The sequence below is a fragment of the Paroedura picta genome, chromosome 1, assembly GCF_049243985.1.
Source record: "Paroedura picta isolate Pp20150507F chromosome 1, Ppicta_v3.0, whole genome shotgun sequence".
Taxonomy (NCBI): Eukaryota; Metazoa; Chordata; class Lepidosauria; order Squamata; family Gekkonidae; genus Paroedura; species Paroedura picta.
Genome location: NC_135369.1, coordinates 61,846,798 through 61,865,348, shown reverse-complemented (window position 1 = coordinate 61,865,348; position 18,551 = coordinate 61,846,798). Strand labels below are relative to the sequence as shown.

Below are 18,551 nucleotides of genomic sequence, written 5' to 3'. Positions count from 1 at the left end.
CAGAGGCCTTGAGCTTATCAAACTTTGTACAGAGTGGATAATTAGATAATGACCTTTACCTAGTATGGGTGGACTCTGGATTTTAGACATGACACAGTGCCATCCCTTTTAATGCTGCAATTATTAAAATTATATTTTGAAACAATTATGTGACACTGTGGATCATTTGGACTTCTCCCCACAATAAGTAAAAATGAATCTTAATCCCCCCACATGGGCATAACACCCTGAATGGTTAGTGAGGCAGGGAGGCCAGCAGGTTGATGTTGTTATTTCAGTCTTAGCCATAGGCCTGGTGAAATGGCTTCGAGGCCCTATAGAACTGTTCAAGGTTCCAAAAGACCCTGATCTCACTAGGGAGACATTTCCACCAGGTCAGGGCCAAGCCTGAGAAGGCCCTAGCTCTGGTTGAGGCAAGTTTAACCATTTTGGGGTCAGGGATCCTGAGCAAATTTTGCTCACTCAATCTTAACGTTCTTTGGGTGACACAGTGGAAGAGGTGGTCCTACAGATACAATGGTCTCAGATCATTTAGGGCTTTGAAGGTAAGAACCAGAATGTTGAACCTAGTTTGGTTCTCAATCTAGAATCAGTGCAGTTGGGAGAGCACAGGTTGAATGTGTGCTCTTCACTGGGTCTCAATAAGGACTCATACTGCTGCATTCCAGTCCAGTTGAAGTTTCTGGAACAACTTCAAGGGCAGCCCTGCATAGAGCGAGTAACAGTAGTTTCGCCTAGAGATAACCATTGCATGGATCACAGCAGCTAGGTTGGATGTTGACAGGTAATAAAATAAGTTTCTAGTATTTTATAGTACATTTGCATATTATAGGGATGCTAGATATTAAGCCCGCTGTGGCCAAAATACAACGGGCCCTAGCATGGTGGGTGGGTAGAGGGATGGGGCGAAGGAAGGAGGAAAAGGAGAAAGAGAGACAGAAAGAAAGGGAGGAAGATAGAGACAGAAGAAGAGGGAGAGAAACAGGTAGCCAGAAAGAGGCAGATGGAAGAGAGGGAGGAAGGGAGAAAGGGAAAAACAAAGGGAATGCTGGGAGGAAGGGAGGAACAGAGTAAGGTAGGTGGCCTTGGGACGGCTGCTCCAGGGCCCAGCAGAAGGCTCGGGACGGCGGCGGCAGGTTTTGCAGCCTACTGCCGGGCCCAGGGGCAGGCAGAAGGCTAGGGACGGCAGCGGCAGGCTTTGCGGCCTACTGCCGGGCCCAGGGGCAGGCTCGGCTGGTCCAGGGCCCGGCAGAAAGCTTGGGAAGGCGGCGGTAGGCTTTGTGGCCTACTGCCGGGCCCAGGGGCAGGCTTGGCTGCCCCAGGGCCTGGCAGAAGGCTCGGGACGGCGGGAGTGCGCTTTGTGGCCTTCTGGTGGGCCCAAGGGCAGGCGAGCCTGCCCCGGGGCCGGCAGAAGGCTCCCTGGGTGAGGGGAAGCCAGCTGGAGGACTTACCGCTGGGGAAGGCTTCTTCCTCTGAGTGGCGACTCCCTGGCTGGCCCAGGCGAGGCTGGGCCAACCAGCCAATGGGGAGCCATGCTTTGCGCGGCTCCCCATTGGCTGCTTGGCCCTCCGAGTTTTTATCCCAGACAGGGCCCGCCCTAACTCCTCCCCACTCTCCCTTATTCCTTTATTCCTCCCACTCCTCCGGAGCGGGGGGAGGGGTTTAAAGATATTTCTGATGAAAGTTGTTATTGTATGGCCTATAACAGAAATAAATTTTTTTCCCTTTATTAAATGCAAAGCATTCATATACATGGAGTGATCTGAGTACTATCATTTTGGAAAAATTTGAAATAGCCATAACAATCTATGGGACGTATGTGGGAATAATAAAATGTAACTCTACAATTTTGGAGGAAGATGATTCAGTTTGGGGAGCATTTCAACTCAGACTTCTGAGCACACAATCAGAACTTCACTCTTGGCTAATTATTTGGTAGCCTTTCCGATTATGTACCTACTTATTAGTAAAGTTTCAAAGATCTGGTAGCAGAAGAAATGGTAGAGGGTAATTTTGCTTGATTCTTCTATACTGCAGCATCAACTTTTCTGGGCTTACAAGGACCTGCTTTTAGGAAAGCAGGAAAAATCCAACCCCATGTATGCTGGTGAATACTTAAAAGATCTACATATGAATGTCAGCCACTTTGGAGAATTTTTTGAAAGGTGAGCCAAACTATTCCAATCAATAAATAAATGAAAGTAAATATTTATGGTATGATAAAAAATATTCACTGAATATAGTATTGGGGCATGTATGCATGCAATAATGGAATATGGTTCATATGGAATAAAATAATAAATAAATATTTATTTATATACCCCTTCTCTCCATGTTGGTTCAGAGTAGTTAACAACATTTAAAACAATACAAAATAAATATAAAAATCATACAGCAATAAAATAAAAGATTCTTCATAACACAGCCTCCTATTATTCATCTTCTGTGGGGATTAATTAGGATTTGGAGGGGATTCTATCAGTGGATGTTGCTAGTGCAGGGCCCCCAGCATTTCCTGATGCTATCATCTGGCCTCAACCATAGGCTGGCAGAACAGCTCAGTTTTGTAGTCCCTCCCAAACTGTTTGCCTCAGACTCTGATCTCTTCAGGTAGAGTGTTTCATCAGGCCATGGCCAAGTGTGAGAAAACCCTGACTCTGGTTGAGGCCAGTTTTATCTCTCTAGTGCTGGGGATCCTCAGAAGGTTTAAACTGCTTGGTGCAGTGGTTACGAGTGGCAGCTTCTAATCTGGTAAGCTGGGTTTGATTCCCTACTTTTTCATATGCAGCCAGCTGGGTGACCTTGGGCTAGTCATAGTCCTGTTAGAGTTGTTCTCACAGGCCCATTCTGCACGGCAGCAGCAGCGAGTGCCATACTGCAGGGGGGGAGAGAGGGAGATGCGAACGCCGACAAACATGCAGGTGCGGAGCTGCAGGCCTGCACGCTTGTGCCACCCTCTCCCCTCATGCAGCGCAGCACAACGCAGAGCAGCAGTCACTACGCTGGAGCAACTGGCTGATGAAGCAGCCGATTCACTCAAGCCTAGGCCCGCAAGCTTAGGCTTGAGCAAATCGGCCGCTTTGTCAGCCGATAGCTCTTTGCGCAGCAAGCGCCATGCTGCGGGGGGGGGGGGGACGCGGGCACCAGCAAACGTGCAGGTGCGGAGATATCGCGCCTGCACGTTTGTGCCCTCTGGCATGCCAGCGCCTGCGCCTCCTTCCCCCCGGAGTGATCAGCGGCTGCAGGGTTGGGAGAGGGAGGTGCCTCTCTCCCCCCACGGCCCTGTACTGAAGATAACCTCAACTAAAACAATGTTTGAATATTCATATGAGCAAGTTTTTAAAATTGCATATATTTTCAATTGTATATATTTAGGTGAAGCTTATGTTGGAAGAACTTAGTATTTTTAAAACTCAGCCTTATGAGGGTGATCTGGATCACTATGTGAAAACTTAGCACTTACCTTTCTTTGCTGTTGAAATTGGGTCATAAGAGCTACTAAGCAAATGATATACATTCTGACTATTTAGAAAAGCTTCCCATTGGGGCCAATCTGATAAAAGGGAATTACACAATAGGTTGAATGATGGCATATGAGTGCTCATGTATTGGCATTCTTTCCACATAAGTTCTGTAATCCAGAGAGGAGGACTTTCCAGAACTCCATAAAAACCTAAACAAATAATATTATACATTGTGTTAGCTTTATCATTGATTGAAAAGTAAGAATATAGAGAAGTATGTTAACATGTTTTAACATATTTTGATTTTAAATGTTACATTGCTATATCATTAACAATCATTCCACTATGTTTGAATTTTTGTCAAAAGGATGACTATACCACCCTGGTATAGATTCCAGAAAATGTCAAATTTAGAACTGTTACATTAAAGTCATCCCTGACAACTTTCCAAGTCTTCCTAAGATAGCATACACATATGCATTTCCTATAAAGGAATTTGACAAATTTTCTTGATAATTTACTCTGTTCTAATATTTGTAATGAAAAAGTATTGCAGCCATCATGTTAACTGAAATATATTGATTGTATTAATAAAATATTTATTTTATTTAAAACTGTTTAAGGTATTAGTTCTATGCATGATAGTATCCCCTTTTCAATATGCAATATTTTTGCATTGTATAAAATAGATAAGGAGGTTATGATAGCCTGCTACAATACCCAAATGTAAAATAAATTAACTGAAAAACTGAGGAGCTTTTCTCACATGCCAGAGAGGTATATGAAGGTTCCCAACAATCTTATGGGCAATTTTGTATCTCTTCTGCAACCACTGCCTATTTTCCTAATGAGGTTGGGAAGGAGATATTCCTTTTCCTCCTCCCCTTGGCTCCTTCCACCATAGCAAGAAATGGGCAGCTATCAGCCTCCTCTTTCCCTCCTCCTACCTCTTTTTGAATAAACTGAGGTCATAGTAAGAGGTCATAGAATCATATAATCATAGAGTTGAAAGGGACCTCCAGGGTCATGTAGTACATGCATAATTCGGGAACTCACAACTACCTGCCTACCCACAGTGACCCCAATTTCATGGCCAAATGATCCCACCCCACAAAAAATCTTGAGAATCCAGCCTGGCCTGGAGGAAATTCACCTACCATCCCATAGTGCGAATCAGTAATTACATGGGTATGCAAGGAAGGGCCACAATGGACAAACACTGGAATATCCCTTCCTGCCCACCCACTCACAATCAGCCTAAATTCACAAAATCAGCATTTCTGTCAGATGACTATAAAGCCTCTGCTTAAAAATTTCCAGAGAACCCACCACCTCCCGAGGAAGCCTGTTCCACTGAGGAACCACTCTGCCAGGAATTTCTTCTGGATGTTTAGCCAAAAATTCTTTTGAATTAATTTCAACCCATTGGTTCTGGTCCAACCCTCTGGGGCAACAGAAAACAACTCTGCTCCATTTTCTATATGACAGCCCTTCAAGTATTGGAAGATGGTTATTATATCAGTCTCCAACCCCCTCACCATCTTTGTAGCCCTCCTCTGGACAGGGTCAAGTTTCTCTGCATCTTTCTTCACCCAGTACTGAACACAATACTCCAAGTGATATCTTACCAGAGCGGAGTAAAGTGGTAACATCACCTTGTGTTAAAAGACCATACATCTTTTAATACACCCCAAAATCCTGTTTGCGTTTTTAGCCACCAAGTCACACTGTTGACTCATGTTAATTATTTGGTCTACTAAGACTCCCCAGATCCTTTCCATACATACTACTGCAAGACAAGTCTTGCACATATATAGTGATGCATATGATTTTTCCTACCTAAATTAGCTTAATATTTATCATTTCTGAAATTCATTTTAGCCCAGTTTCTAGCCTGTCAAGATCATCTTGTATTCTGATTCTGTCTTCTGATGTGTTTGCTACCCCTTCCAGTTCAGTTTTATCTGAAAATTTCATGTGCCCCTTCTATTCCTTCATCCAAATCATTTATAAATATGTTGGACAACACAGGGCCCAGGACAGATTCCTAATACACACCACTCGTCACTCCTCTCCAAGAAGATGATGAACCATTTACAGGAACCCTTTAGGTGTGATCTGTCAACCAGGTCAGGTAGCAGTTCAGCCAGTGTCTTACAAGCCAGCAAACATTACTCCATTGTCACCATACAGCTTAAAGCAGCAGCTTTTTAAAAGCCTGAGTTACTGCTGAAGCACTCCAGATGTCCAGTAATCTCTGCCAATTCCCCCAGCAGCTGTCAATCGGAGAGGAAGATCTGAATCTCCAAATGGGTGGTCATTTAAAGTATTGATTGGATGTCTACTTGTCAGGAGTACTATAGCTGTAGTTTTTGTGCTTGTGGGGTATTGGATAGATGACTTTGGTGAGACCTTCCAACTCTGAGACTTTTTTTTTAGTATTACAAGATATTTTTGTTGTGGTTTTTTCACATAGGCTTAGTTCTGCTCAGGGACAGATTCTGTTATCATTTGTAATGATGCAGCAGAAAATATAGCAATTTCTACAATCTCTAAATCACTTCAAGCAGCAGAAACATGGAGATGACAAATTTAAGGTACTGGTTTTGATTTTATGTACCATGAGCAGAACTTTACTCATGGAGATGAAAAATGTAAGGTACTGGATTTAGTTTTACACATCATGAGCAGAACTTCAGTCATGGGATAGAACCTTCTTGTCTCCCTGCTCATTGTAAATCTCACCATGCCCCATAGATTTTCCAACGTGGGTTAAGAGGACCACTTGGGTTAAGGGTAGTGGGTATGATGCAATTGTCTGCAGTGGGAGGAGGGAATCAGTGAAAACTCCCATGCTGACAGAAGCACTGTTTTCAACTGATTATATCTGTACTACTGTGAGACAAATCCTATATATGTATAGCAATTCCTCCATTAGTGATGATTATTATCTGCATATGTAAATGAACAATTGGTCTTATATATTTATTTAACTAACTATGGTTTTCTTTACCATTATTCTCAGAGACTTGTGGGTCCTTAATATTTGCCATCATGTTAGAATACAGAAAGAAGTTCCACTGATTCTCTGGTATAAATCCAAGATTGTTACTAAATTGATTTTCACCACAATTATTTTTCATGATTGTGGCACACAGCAAGAAAGAAAAGCACAGTTGATGTTCACTAAAAAGAGCTGAAGAAACTGTCTGAGGGAATAAGAAATAAAACAATGATAATGAACTATACCCCACAAATATGTTACTACAAATATGTTACCAAAAATAATTTTTGTAATAGATTCAGGTAAGAGTACCTTATAAATATTACTTGTTAACTTGTCAAGTATCTTATTAACATGACTGTTGAAGCTATCCATCTCACATCCTTCCCATTCTTCTAGGGCAGAACGTTTTCTTTGCCTACTGAGGGCTCGAACAGTTCCAGTTATAGGAGTATCTGACTCACTCAGAGAAATAGAAGTTTTTTGTTTGCTAATATAATCCATGGAATCTACAAAGATCTTATGAAACCACACCAATGAAAACTGATACATATGGTTTATGTGGACAAGATCTGATACTGTAAAGTACAGCACAGCACCTCGAGTTGCAATAGGAAGATATTTTTTACGCATTTTTTCTATCATATCTTCTGTTCTTGCTGATGCTTGAACACGCTCAGATATCTCTGTTGAAGTGATTTTTGTTCTCTGTAAATTGTTAATGAGGTCCTGGTCATCTAAAATATGTCCTAAAATTTAAAGAGACCGTATTTCAGTTTTCATACAAATTAAATGAAATAAACACAATGATGATTTAAAATATCTGCTATGTTTACAATCTACATTATCATTACTTAATGAAAATCAGAGGTTCAATTCTACATAGCAGTATTTTGAAGAAGAAGAAGAGTTGGTTCTTATATTTTAAACTGCTACTAGGTCATAATTTGTTGTTACAGAAGTTGTAGGGCTGCTGCTTGACTCACGTCTCATCTACAGGGTCCAAGCATAATTTCTTTGGCCTCAGTTTGTAAACCACCCACCCAATCTCCTGATCAGCACATCCTTGTACATATAATCATGAAAGGGGGGGACACCTTTTTATTTTGAAATGAAATAAAGAAACTGTTGCTATATTCAACAAACACTGTTGTATTATCAGGTTTGCATATTTTCTCCCTTTTACATGGAACAGATTGAAGATTAGGAATCTTCAACCAAGTTGCAATTTACTGTTACATCTAAATGGAGCACTCGAAGAAGAGTTGGTTTTTATACCCCACTTTTCACTACCCAAAGGAGTGTCAAAGTGGTTTATAATCACCTTCCCTTCCTCTCCCAGAACAGACATCCTTTGAGGTAGGCGAGGCTGAGGGAGCTCTGAGAGAAACTGTTCTGTGAGAACAGCTGTAACAGGACTGTGACTAGCCCAAGGTCATCCAGCTGGCTGCATGTGGAGGAGTGGAGGAGTAGAGAATCAAACCCAGCTCATCAGATTAGAAGCCATAGCTCTTAAGTACTACACCAAGCTGTGAGTTGTTTTTTACCTATGAACTGGGATTGAAAGCAAAGTCTTAGAAAACTGCACCTAATCCAGGAAGTCTACAATCTCATCTGAATGCACATGAAGGGTGCACACAACCTGTGGATAAAGCAGGCTTGCTCTCATCATGAATAATCCAGATTCATTTCTGATGTTGGCATACAAAGAATTTGTTGTCTTTTTCAGCACAAAGTTATGAACTCAATGGAATGAAATTAATGCAAAAGAAATTCCGTCTAAACAACTGGAAGAAGTTCCTGACAGTTAGAGTAGTTTCACAGTGGAACAGGCTTCTTCAAGAGGTGGTGGGTTCTCTATCTTTGGAAATTTTTTAAACAGAGGCTGGATAGCCATCAGACAGAGAGGCTGATTCTATGAAGGTTCAAGGGTTACAGTGGATGAGCGATAGGGTTGTGAGTGTCCTGCAAAGTAAAGGGGTTGGACTAGGTGACCCAAGAGATCCCTTCAAACTCTATGATTCTATGATTCTATGAACTTCCAGGATTACTGGGAAGGAGAAAAGGTGAGCAGAGTCCTTAGAGTACCTAAAGGAGGCAGCAAGATGGCAGCAAGAGCCTCCAGCTGTACTATCTCCCAGGTCTCGATGTATGACTGGAAGCGCTTGACCCACTGAGAGGGAAGGAAAGCATGGAGAAGATTTCAATCATAGGGCTCATGGGGAGCTGTCCAGTCAGCTGGAGGGGGAGGGAGATCAAAGAGGAAGCTAGGCATGCTAAGAGTCAGGAAGGAGAAGGGTATAGCCCAGAGGAAGAAATGAGTGCTGCAACCTCCTCCTGTGTCATTCTGGGAGCTTTCCCTCAGATATTCATGAAGATAGTAGAAGGGGCTGTTGTCCAGAGCATGACAGTCCCCAAACTCTAGCCATTGTACTCCACACTGAAAGGACCATAATGTAGATGAAGAAACATTATCCATGTCATTTAATGAAAATAATTTATTTCTGTTGCATCCTGATGGATATTTTAATTTATCATATGATAATGGCTGTCAGAAGTTCTAGTTCTAGTGGATAACACTAGTTATCCACCATGACAGTGCCCCACAAGGTGGCAATCTTGATGGTGACACAATTTAAACAAATGGATAATATCTCAAAAAAATGTAAACATTTTACCATCTGTTTTTTGTAGAAGTCTAAGTGATTTTTGTTCAAGTTCTCGAAGTGTAACTAGGTCAGCAGATATGTTTTCCAGCAATGCACAACGCTGTTGTTCAAGCTCTGGTTTTTCATGAATAACAACTGCAGACAAAAGCTGGTCTTGCAAACCTTGAAATGTCACGGTGAAATTTATAATTGTCACCAATTTACATATTGCTGGTAGAAAATGAGGGTTAGCTTTCTGGGTTGTCATGTATAGTCTGAAAAACAAAATAGATTTAAAAACAAAAATAAATAATTAAAATAAAACCAAATGTTGTATTTAATTGCATACAGCTCAAATCCATTTGGTAAAAAAAAAACTATATTAATAGGCAAGACAAGCAAATATTGCCTTTTTACTATAAATGGAAATGTAAACTTAGGAAATATGTTGGCTCCAGTGCAGACATAGACTACATCAAAGAACCAGGAATACCTAGACCAACTGGGAACTACAAGAAAGATCTATACTTTATAGGTTTTGATCTTCCTTATACCACTAGCAAGAACAGGTAGGGGTGGGAACATATACACTGAGCCTAGTTCATTGTACTCAAAGCACATGGACTAGCTTTGCAGACCATGTCCAAAGGTCTACTTCCAACCTTGAGGACTTTGTTTTGACAGATGGTGAAAAAGTCTACTGCATAGAATCATAGAATCTTAGAGCTGGAAGGGATCATACAGGTCACTTAGTCCAACTCTCTGCTCAATGCAGGACCAGCCTAAAACATCCATGATAAATATCTGTTCAGCCACTGCTTAAAGATCACCAATGAGGGGGAGGTCACTACCTCCTTAGGGAGATCCTGAACTGCCTTGTAATTTGCAGAAAATCTTGTAGTTCAATTTCTGTTCCATCTCATCAGTCTTTGACAGCTCAGCCAGCCGGCAGATATTGTGGCAGCATCTTTTATATCTTCTACTGACATTACAGGAAATGTTTCTCCAGGATGATCTTTCAGGATGAAGGGATCTTTCAGGATGAGGGGCGCTGGGTGCCTCCCTGATGATTCAAGTAAGTCTTTGTGCTCCCTACCGTGGATGGGGTTCAGATGATGTTTGATGGCACAGTCATGAACCTTTGGATTTAGCATTGGGTGCCATCAAAATGCTAATGACACCCATCTCTTTCTCCTGTTGGCTAAAAATTCAAAAGCAGCCCTCTCAACCTTGAGTCAGTGTCTGGACACAATGATTGGTTGGGTGAGTGAGATCTGACTGAAGTTGAATCCATTGAAGACAGAGTTCATGTTGCTGGGAAAGGCTGTGTCTTTGTCGGGACTGCCATTACTGATTTTTGATGGATTCCCCTTAAGTCTGGTGAACTCATTAAAGAAATTGGGAGTGTGGCTTGATTCCTTGCTTTTGTTGGTCATACAGGTGTTCACAGTGGTGAGGTCAGAGTTTTTCTTTCTATGCCATGCCTCCTGGCCTCCTATTTGGCCTGATCTTACCAGTGATCCATGCCACAGTCCCTTGGGGATACTTCAGAAACTTCAGTTGATTCAAAATGCAGCTGCCAGGCAAGTCATCAACTCATCTTGGTCTACCCATGTACAATGGTTGGGTTCTTGAGTATATGTTGAGGAGGCCCCGCCTTTGGTGTCTTGTTGCCAATGTTGGCAGGCCCTGGAAAGTGTTTCAGTGGACCTTCTAGCCATTACTGCCTTGCCTCTCAGACAAATAACTTTGCTCCCTCTCTCACTTGTCCTCTGTCTTTATTTATTCTCCCCTGCTTCCTACAACAGCTCTCTTTTATTCACCTTCTTATTTCCTTGGTTCCACCCTTTGAGGACTTAAAATCCTATCAGCCATTTTCTTTCCCTATCCCAGCTGGCAGGGAGTGGCACCCACTCAATGTGTCAGACACTATTTTTCAGACCCTCCAGCTGGGCTTGATCTGTTCCCTTCTCCATTGTCTTTTTTCATGTGTTGCCATAAAGTGGGTCATTTTGTTTCTCCCTGCCATGGAACAGCCTGTCTCTGCTGCTTGGCTGTTACTTCATTTTGTGCTGTCCTTGCTATTTCAGGATTTTGCCTCTCTCCTCTCGTGCTAGGTGTGTCTTTGGCCAGCTGAGACTCACCCTACTTCCCTCTCTCTCTTTGGGGCACAGAGTGCCTCTGAGGTAAGCATCTCCAGTCTCCTGTAGGCCTTAGCTGTTAATCTGTCACATTGCTGCCTCATTCCTCGGAGCATGTTAGAGGCCAGGGAAGAGTCAGGAATGTAGAGTCCTGACAACAACTAATGAAGCTAAGAAGTCTCCTTTGTTGAGGTTGCAGTTCAGATTTTTTTCTGCACCAGGATATGTTTGCTGTCTTGAGACCTAGGATGGCCCTGGTGTTGACCTTCTGAAAACACAAAATAGTGCTAATAAGTATCCTGCTGGAGGAACTGGCGGAAAAGCTTATGTGTCTAGAAGATGCTGTATCTCTTGAACTAAGTGAGCTTGCTTGTTAATAGTGTTAGCTAAGAAAGAGGAAATAAAATTGTCCAGTGGTAGCTGAGAAGATTTTGGCATGTCATTTGTCTGATGTGGTATCATCTTAAACATCTGCCCGTCTGGAGCATCTTTTTGAGATTTTCAACCTCATGACAAAAACAAAATGGATTGATTGCCCCTTTAGAACTGAGTGTCAATTATCTGGGATGGTTAGGGGATAAGAGGGCACACATTTCAGGCTCTATATGGCACATGTTTCCTCTCTGCCACTTGCCATAGCTTACAAATGATTAAAATATTGACAGGTAAGTTTATTCTGACATAACTGGCTCAACAACTGGTAGAAATCCATGGATTGGCTTCAGATTTATATAGGGTCCACCATAGGTTCATTCATTGCAGGGCAATAAGGGATACTTCACTATATATTCCCTGGTTTTATTTCAGATCATTACATCATTTAAAAGCTAGGGTTCATTGTGATAGGAACTGCTGTCAAAAAAGTGGTGTAAAAGAACTGCTTTACAGACCTTTCAGTGTGAATGTTTCTCTGAATCATGAAACAGTGTATCCTTTACTTAGAAAATACTAGTAATTCTGTCATTCTGTCTAACACCCTACACCCACACCCACACCCACACTACTATAAAAATACCTTAAACAGAATAACAAGAAAATAGATAAATATTATCAATATGAGCAGTTACCTAAAATTTTCATTGTACTCAACTTCAGATTCTCCTATTCTGATAAATGCTTGCCCTCCTTTTCTGTAGATGTCCTTTCTTAAAATCAGTTTCATATTTGATTCCAATTTTTCAGTAATATCCTAAAAAGCATCAAACCACAACAAAATTATAATGATACTGGTTAGCAACTCCACACTGCTCCAGACCATGTCAGATACATTGGGATTTGTGTAACTGTGCATTAGTAATTGCAAGTAAAACCCTGGCAACTTACCTGTCTGGTTCAGTTCATGGGAGTGACCAGTAGAGCCACCGGGAACTCACCCACAGATGCTGCCTATGGATTTGGCCTACTTCTTCTACTGGACAGCCGCTCCTTACTTTCCACTATGGAAACTTAGGACTGACTTCACCCATAGGAGTCTGAGAAGGAGTGTTGATGACAGGACCAAAGGAAGAGCATGGCAGAAGGCATAGTGAATGTTGCCTTAATTTGGGACCTCAAGTAACTGAAAAGTATAAACACTGCCTCCAAGCCATAATATGATGATCAGAGTGAATAGAAATGCTGATAATAGTTAAAGTAGCAAAGTACGGTATCTGGTTACTATACCCCTCCTGAACAAGAAGTATCTGAACAAATATTCTGCCCTTTAAAATTTGCAAAATTGAACAGGAAATCCCTCCTTTGGTGTTCATTCTACACTATTTTGCTTTCTTGGAACTCCTAATTTCAGTTTGGGATGTAATTATATCTGATGCCAGGAAGAAGGGACTTAACCTACAGTTCCAATCTCTTATCTATCTTATCTATCTAATATCCTTATCCATGGTTCCTCTATATATTTGTGAAACAGGTTGGAATAGGGCCAATCAGGGTGCAGCCAGCAAAGTTGGCTGCACCCTGATTGGCCCTGCCCCTGCAGGTCCCGCCCTCTGTCCCTGGACTCTAGCCTCTTTGCTCTCAGATGCACCTCAGTGTCTGGAGCCATCAGCAGGTAAGGGGAGAGGGCCCTGGGCAAAGGGTCGTGGTAGAAGACCTGCTAACGAGAGTCTCCCAGCCTGCTAGTCTTGGCCTGCTAACGAGGGCCTCCCAGCCTGCTGACTGCCTGCTAAGGAGCTCGGTCCCAGCCCTGCTAATGAGCTGGCCAGCCCCTGCCCGCCCCACTTGATCCAGTTGCGAGGTGCAGCCCAAAGCCACCTTAAGTTGCCTGGCTGGGGGCCAGGGGAGAGGGCGCTTTCAAGGCCCATTCTTAGGAATGGGTTTGAAGCTAGTTAAAACAATAAATAGATCTGTATTTTTGCAACATTTCCACTCGCATTTATGCAGCTCTCAAAATGTAAAGTTACTACTGTATATTTTCTCTATTTTTGTTAAATAACAGCGTGACTAACATGCATGGACGTCAAGATACCTCTAGAAGCACTGATTCACCCATACGCATAGAATTTTCAAGTGTTCTGAAGTAAGTGGAATCTGTAGCACGAATTTGTCGTAAACAGCCTTTTGCCATTTGACGTATCCATTTGTAAGCCTGTTTTTCTGGATCAATTAGTAAAGGCCATCGTTGTCCATGTATAATATGAATAACATTTTCTGTGGAATATTGATCAAGTGGTAAACCTTCATTTTGCCATTGACGAACCTATAAGAACAATTAGTTTGAAATACTGAAATACTGACATAATATTGTCAATAATTTTTGTTCTATAGTTACAAAAGTCTGCAATGGCATATAAATTATCACATAAAGCACACAGGGTGTATTCAAATACAATAAGATGCCATCATTGTCATTACATTCTTAGAAGCCCTTGAGCTCACACACTTGTTTCCTCCATTTCCCCTTCTACATAGCTAACCAAGAAATCACTTGATAATGTCTGAACAAAACAACAAGCTATAGACTTGAATCTTTCCTGAAGCAGATGCTTGAAAAGATTGTGTGGCAGAAGCTCTTTAACAGGAAAGGAGAGTGGGAGAAAACAGGGTTGCACTTACCTGTAACTTATGTTCATCGAGTGGCTTCTGTGCAGGCACACATGGGGACTGCGCTGTAGCAGGCCTGCCACGGAGAGGAGCTAGTGAGCTATTTTTCAGTCTTTTAGACTCCCAGGAGTGCTACCCCTCCCACTCTGGAAGAGGAGGGAAAAACTTTTCCCGCTCAAATGTCACATGACGTAAGAGGGGCTAGCATTCCTCCCTCAGTTCTCCTGAATTGCTGCTGTGAGCTACCATAATTTATTTAATCAATCGAGAAGCCCACTGCGGGGACAGAGGGAGGGATGTGTGCCTGCACAGAAGCCACTCGATGAACATAAGTTACAGGTAAGTGCAACCCTGTTTTCATCTTTGTGGCTTCAGTGCAGTCCCACATGGGAGAATAGCAAGATCACTCACCAAGGAGGAGGGAGTGGGCTGTATCAACGAAAAAGTGATTGCAGAACGGCTCTGCCCACTGCTGCATCCGCTCCCGCATCGACATACATAGAATAATGCTTGATAAAGGTCAAAGGAACGGACCAGGTGGCGGCTCTGCAGACATCCAGCAGCGGAAGACCAGCCGAGAAGGCTGCAGATGCGGCTTGTGCTCGTGTGGAATGAGCTGTGATGTGTAATGGGCATTGCGTACTAGCGCCCTCATAAGCTATCTTTATTGCCGATACTGTCCATCTATATATAGTCTGTGATGAAGCATGTTTCCCTCTATTGGTACCTTTAAAGCAAATAAACAGATTTCTATCAATTCTAAATTGTTTGACTCTGTCTAAATAAAAAAAGGAGTGCCCTCCTGACATCCAACGTGTGCATGACCTGATCCTGACTTGAAGAGGGATGCGGAAAAAACACTGGCAGGGAAATACTTTGTGCCAGATGAAATCTTGAAGATACCTTGGGGCAGAAAGAAAGTGATGGGCATAACGTCACCTTGTTGGAATGAAACTGGAGGAAGGGTGGATCTCATAATAGGGCACCCAACTCCCCTACTCGTCTAGCTGATGTTATGGCCATCAGAAAGGCTGTTTTAAAAGAGAAAAACCTTAAGTCAGTGGTGGCTAATGGCTCAAAAGGTTTATACATCAGCTGGGATAGCACCAACGATAGACTCCACTGTGGTATTACTCGAGGAGCTGGAGGAAAAAGATTGAAGAGACCTTTCATGAAAGCCTTAATTTTATTATTTGTAAATAAAGACTGTCCTTTCACATAAGCGTGTTTATTAGATATAGCAGCCAGATGCACTTTTATCGACGAAACCGATAATCCAGCATCCTTCAAACTTAAAAGGTATTGAAAAATTTTCGGTACAGAACAATGAAAAGGATCCACATTATGATCCACAGCCCACCTTCGAAATCTATTCCACTTTAGAGTATAAGAGTGCCTAGTGGATGGTTTATGGGAGGCCAATAATACCTCTGAGACACGAGGGTCTAAACCTAACTCGGGTACAGCCTCCACATCATGAGGTGTAACCTGCGAACTTCTGGATGGAGGTGTGGGCCTAACGACAACAGATCCCGCACTTCTGGAAGGGGGAGGAATTGGTGACTCAGTGACCAAAGAAGCGGAAACCATGTCTTCTGAGGCCACCAAGGTGCTACTAGGATGCAATCTGAGGCGGGAAAGTGTAAAACAGGAACCCAGACCACTTGAGTTGGAAAGCAGCTCCAAGTGACCCTTGCTCTCTGTCTGCCCTCGTGCAAAAATGGATGCATTTTGCGTTTAGGGATGTGGCAAAAAAAATCTATGTCCGGCCAACCCCATTTTTGGAACACTGGAATGAGGTAACGGTCCTGAATTTCCCAGTCTGCATCCCCCAGGGAGAGACGACTGAGTGTATTGGCCATGACGTTTGAAGCGCCTGCTATATGAATGGCCTGAAGATGTATGATGTGCGATTGAGTACAGCCAGATATCTGCAGCCTCTCGGCACAGCCTTATGGATGATGTACCCCCTTGTTTGTTGATATAATATTTTGCTGTGGTATTGTCTGTTGCCACAAGATCTCGATGTCCTTTGAGGAACCCTGTGAAATAAATGAGCGCATTTTTAATGGCCCTCAATTCTAGTACGTTAATATGCAACTTTTTCTCAGAGTTAGACCAGCATCCCTGTGCTACCTGACCAGCTCCATGAGCTCCCCAGCCAGTCAGTGAAGCATCTGTATATATGGTCACTTCATGGTCTTGTATTCCATATGGGACTCCAACGGACAAGTTCGTTATAGAGGACCACCACTGTAAGGAACGCACCACAGCCCTAGGAACTAATAGCTTCCTCCAAGGACTGTCTCCCAAAGGGTTATGTGCCCTAATAAACCAAGTTTGTAGGGGTCTCATATGCAGACGTGCAAATGGAGTAACTGCCGCTGTTGATGCCATATGGCCCAACAGCCTCTGCAGGAACTTGATAGATTGGAATCTGTTCCTTGTAATTCTCTGAACCAAACACACCAAATTTTGCGCTCTCATTTGGGGAAGGAAGGCTCTAGCTTGCTGTGAGTCCAGAAGTGTCCCAATAAATTCTACTGACCTCGAAGGGGAGAGTTTAGATTTCTCAAGGTTAACTTTGAAACCTAACGTTTCTAAGAGAACTATAGCCATGTCCAAATCTTTTTGCAATTGCGATGGAGAATTTCCCACAAATAACCAGTCATCGAGATATGGATACACCATACATCTGTTGGCTCTGAGATGTTCTACTATAGCACCCGTACATTTCAAAAAAATCCGGGGTGTTGATGCTAAACCAAACGGTAATACATTATATTCATAATGTGTGTTGTCATAAGTGAACCGAAGATACTTTCTTTTTTCTTTTTAATAATTTTATTATTTATTATTATATGAAGCATTTACAGAAAAATAAAGATAAAAGCAACCAGCTGATATGGTTTGCCATCCTCTTTTAACATACATATTCAGTTCCCATCACATATTATTCCTAATCTAGAAGTTTTTACCATTTTTCTTAGCAAAGTGATTGTTAATACATATGAGAATATGATCTGTTATAAGAATATATTCTGTTATTATCTTAAATGATATAAGGTCAGTCCCCTTCATGAATTGGCCCTGACCTAAGAGTTACTGCTGCCGTTTTGTTAATACCTATGAAGTATAGTTTGTCATCCTCTTTTAGCATACATATTGGCATACATATTCAGTTCCCATCACATATTGATCCTGATCTAGAAGTTATTACCATCTTTCTTAGCAGGATAGTTGTTGATACATATGAGAGTATAATCTATTATAAGAATATATTCTATTATTGTCTTAGATGATATGAAGTCAGTTCCCTTCATATATTGGTCCTGTCCTAAAAGTTACTACTGCTGTCTTCCCCACAGGAAACCAGGAGAATACTCCACTGTTCAACTCATCCTTCAGGTGGTCGAAGAAAATGAAATTGTGTTTTTTTCCATAGTAGAGTATTTCTGATTGTTCTTCTGTCAGGGCCAGAGAAGTCTCTTACTTGATTCTTGCTTGCAGTCGCCTTTAAGTAGGCTCTGTATAATTTATCAATCTGGATCTCTTCCTCTGGTCGCACAGAGATATCTCCTGATAGCTTCCTGGGTGCTGTCGCCTTTGAATAGACTCTTTTTATTTTGCTGATCCAAATCACTTCCTGCTCTAAATAGACTTCCAGGTTTTCGGTGCTTTCCTTCCTTAAATCTGTTTTCCCAAGTTCGTCCAAGGTGCTTTGGATTTTTACATCCCTAGGTCTCTCCCCCTCCTGTTGATTAACGTCCAAACATTGAATTTTCGTTTGATGTGTTGTTGGCTGAGCTGTGTCATCAGCTGCTCTCTCTAGACCGTCGGCTCCGTCCAAAAGCTCCCCCTTAATCCCACGGATTTCCTTTTCCACCTTATTGACTGCTTTCAGTATCTTTGAGTTCCCTTCGCATAACAAATGGAAAAGCTGTGCCTTAGTTAATTTTTCCATAGTTCTAGGCAGTCACAAACTATAAACAGAAAGTCTCGTGAGGTCTCGCGGGAGCACGAGCGATCCCAAATTATCAGTTTGTCGATCTCCGTTTCAAGTCAGCTTCCCCCACTGAACTCTCTCCAACAAAACTTTAAAGCTCTCTCTTTGTTTGGTTAGTGGGTATAATTAGCTGGGAGTCTCTCACTCGACGAAAGAGGGAATTCACTTGTAAATTGGTTGAGGAGGGGGGGGGGAAGAGCTTGTGGGAAAAGAAAAGGAAAAGCCAGAAAGCTTTCAATCCTTACTGTT

General features: G+C 42.3%; 1 protein-coding gene across 4 annotated transcripts in view; it reads right to left on the bottom strand.

Annotated features, from left to right (window-relative positions):
* DNAH14 (dynein axonemal heavy chain 14) overlaps window positions 1-18,551 on the bottom strand; it is a 291,965-nt gene that overhangs the window by 47,423 nt on the left and 225,991 nt on the right. For all 4 annotated transcript variants that reach the window (XM_077340659.1, XM_077340670.1, XM_077340680.1 and 1 more), the window contains 6 exons: window positions 13,722-13,952; window positions 12,325-12,446; window positions 9,147-9,391; window positions 6,781-7,217; window positions 6,478-6,673; window positions 3,464-3,673 (listed from right to left, as the gene is read on the bottom strand). In XM_077340659.1, the coding sequence (XP_077196774.1) occupies window positions 3,464-3,673; window positions 6,478-6,673; window positions 6,781-7,217; window positions 9,147-9,391; window positions 12,325-12,446; window positions 13,722-13,952 (1,441 nt within the window). The remainder of the gene's footprint in view (window positions 1-3,463; window positions 3,674-6,477; window positions 6,674-6,780; window positions 7,218-9,146; window positions 9,392-12,324; window positions 12,447-13,721; window positions 13,953-18,551) is intronic.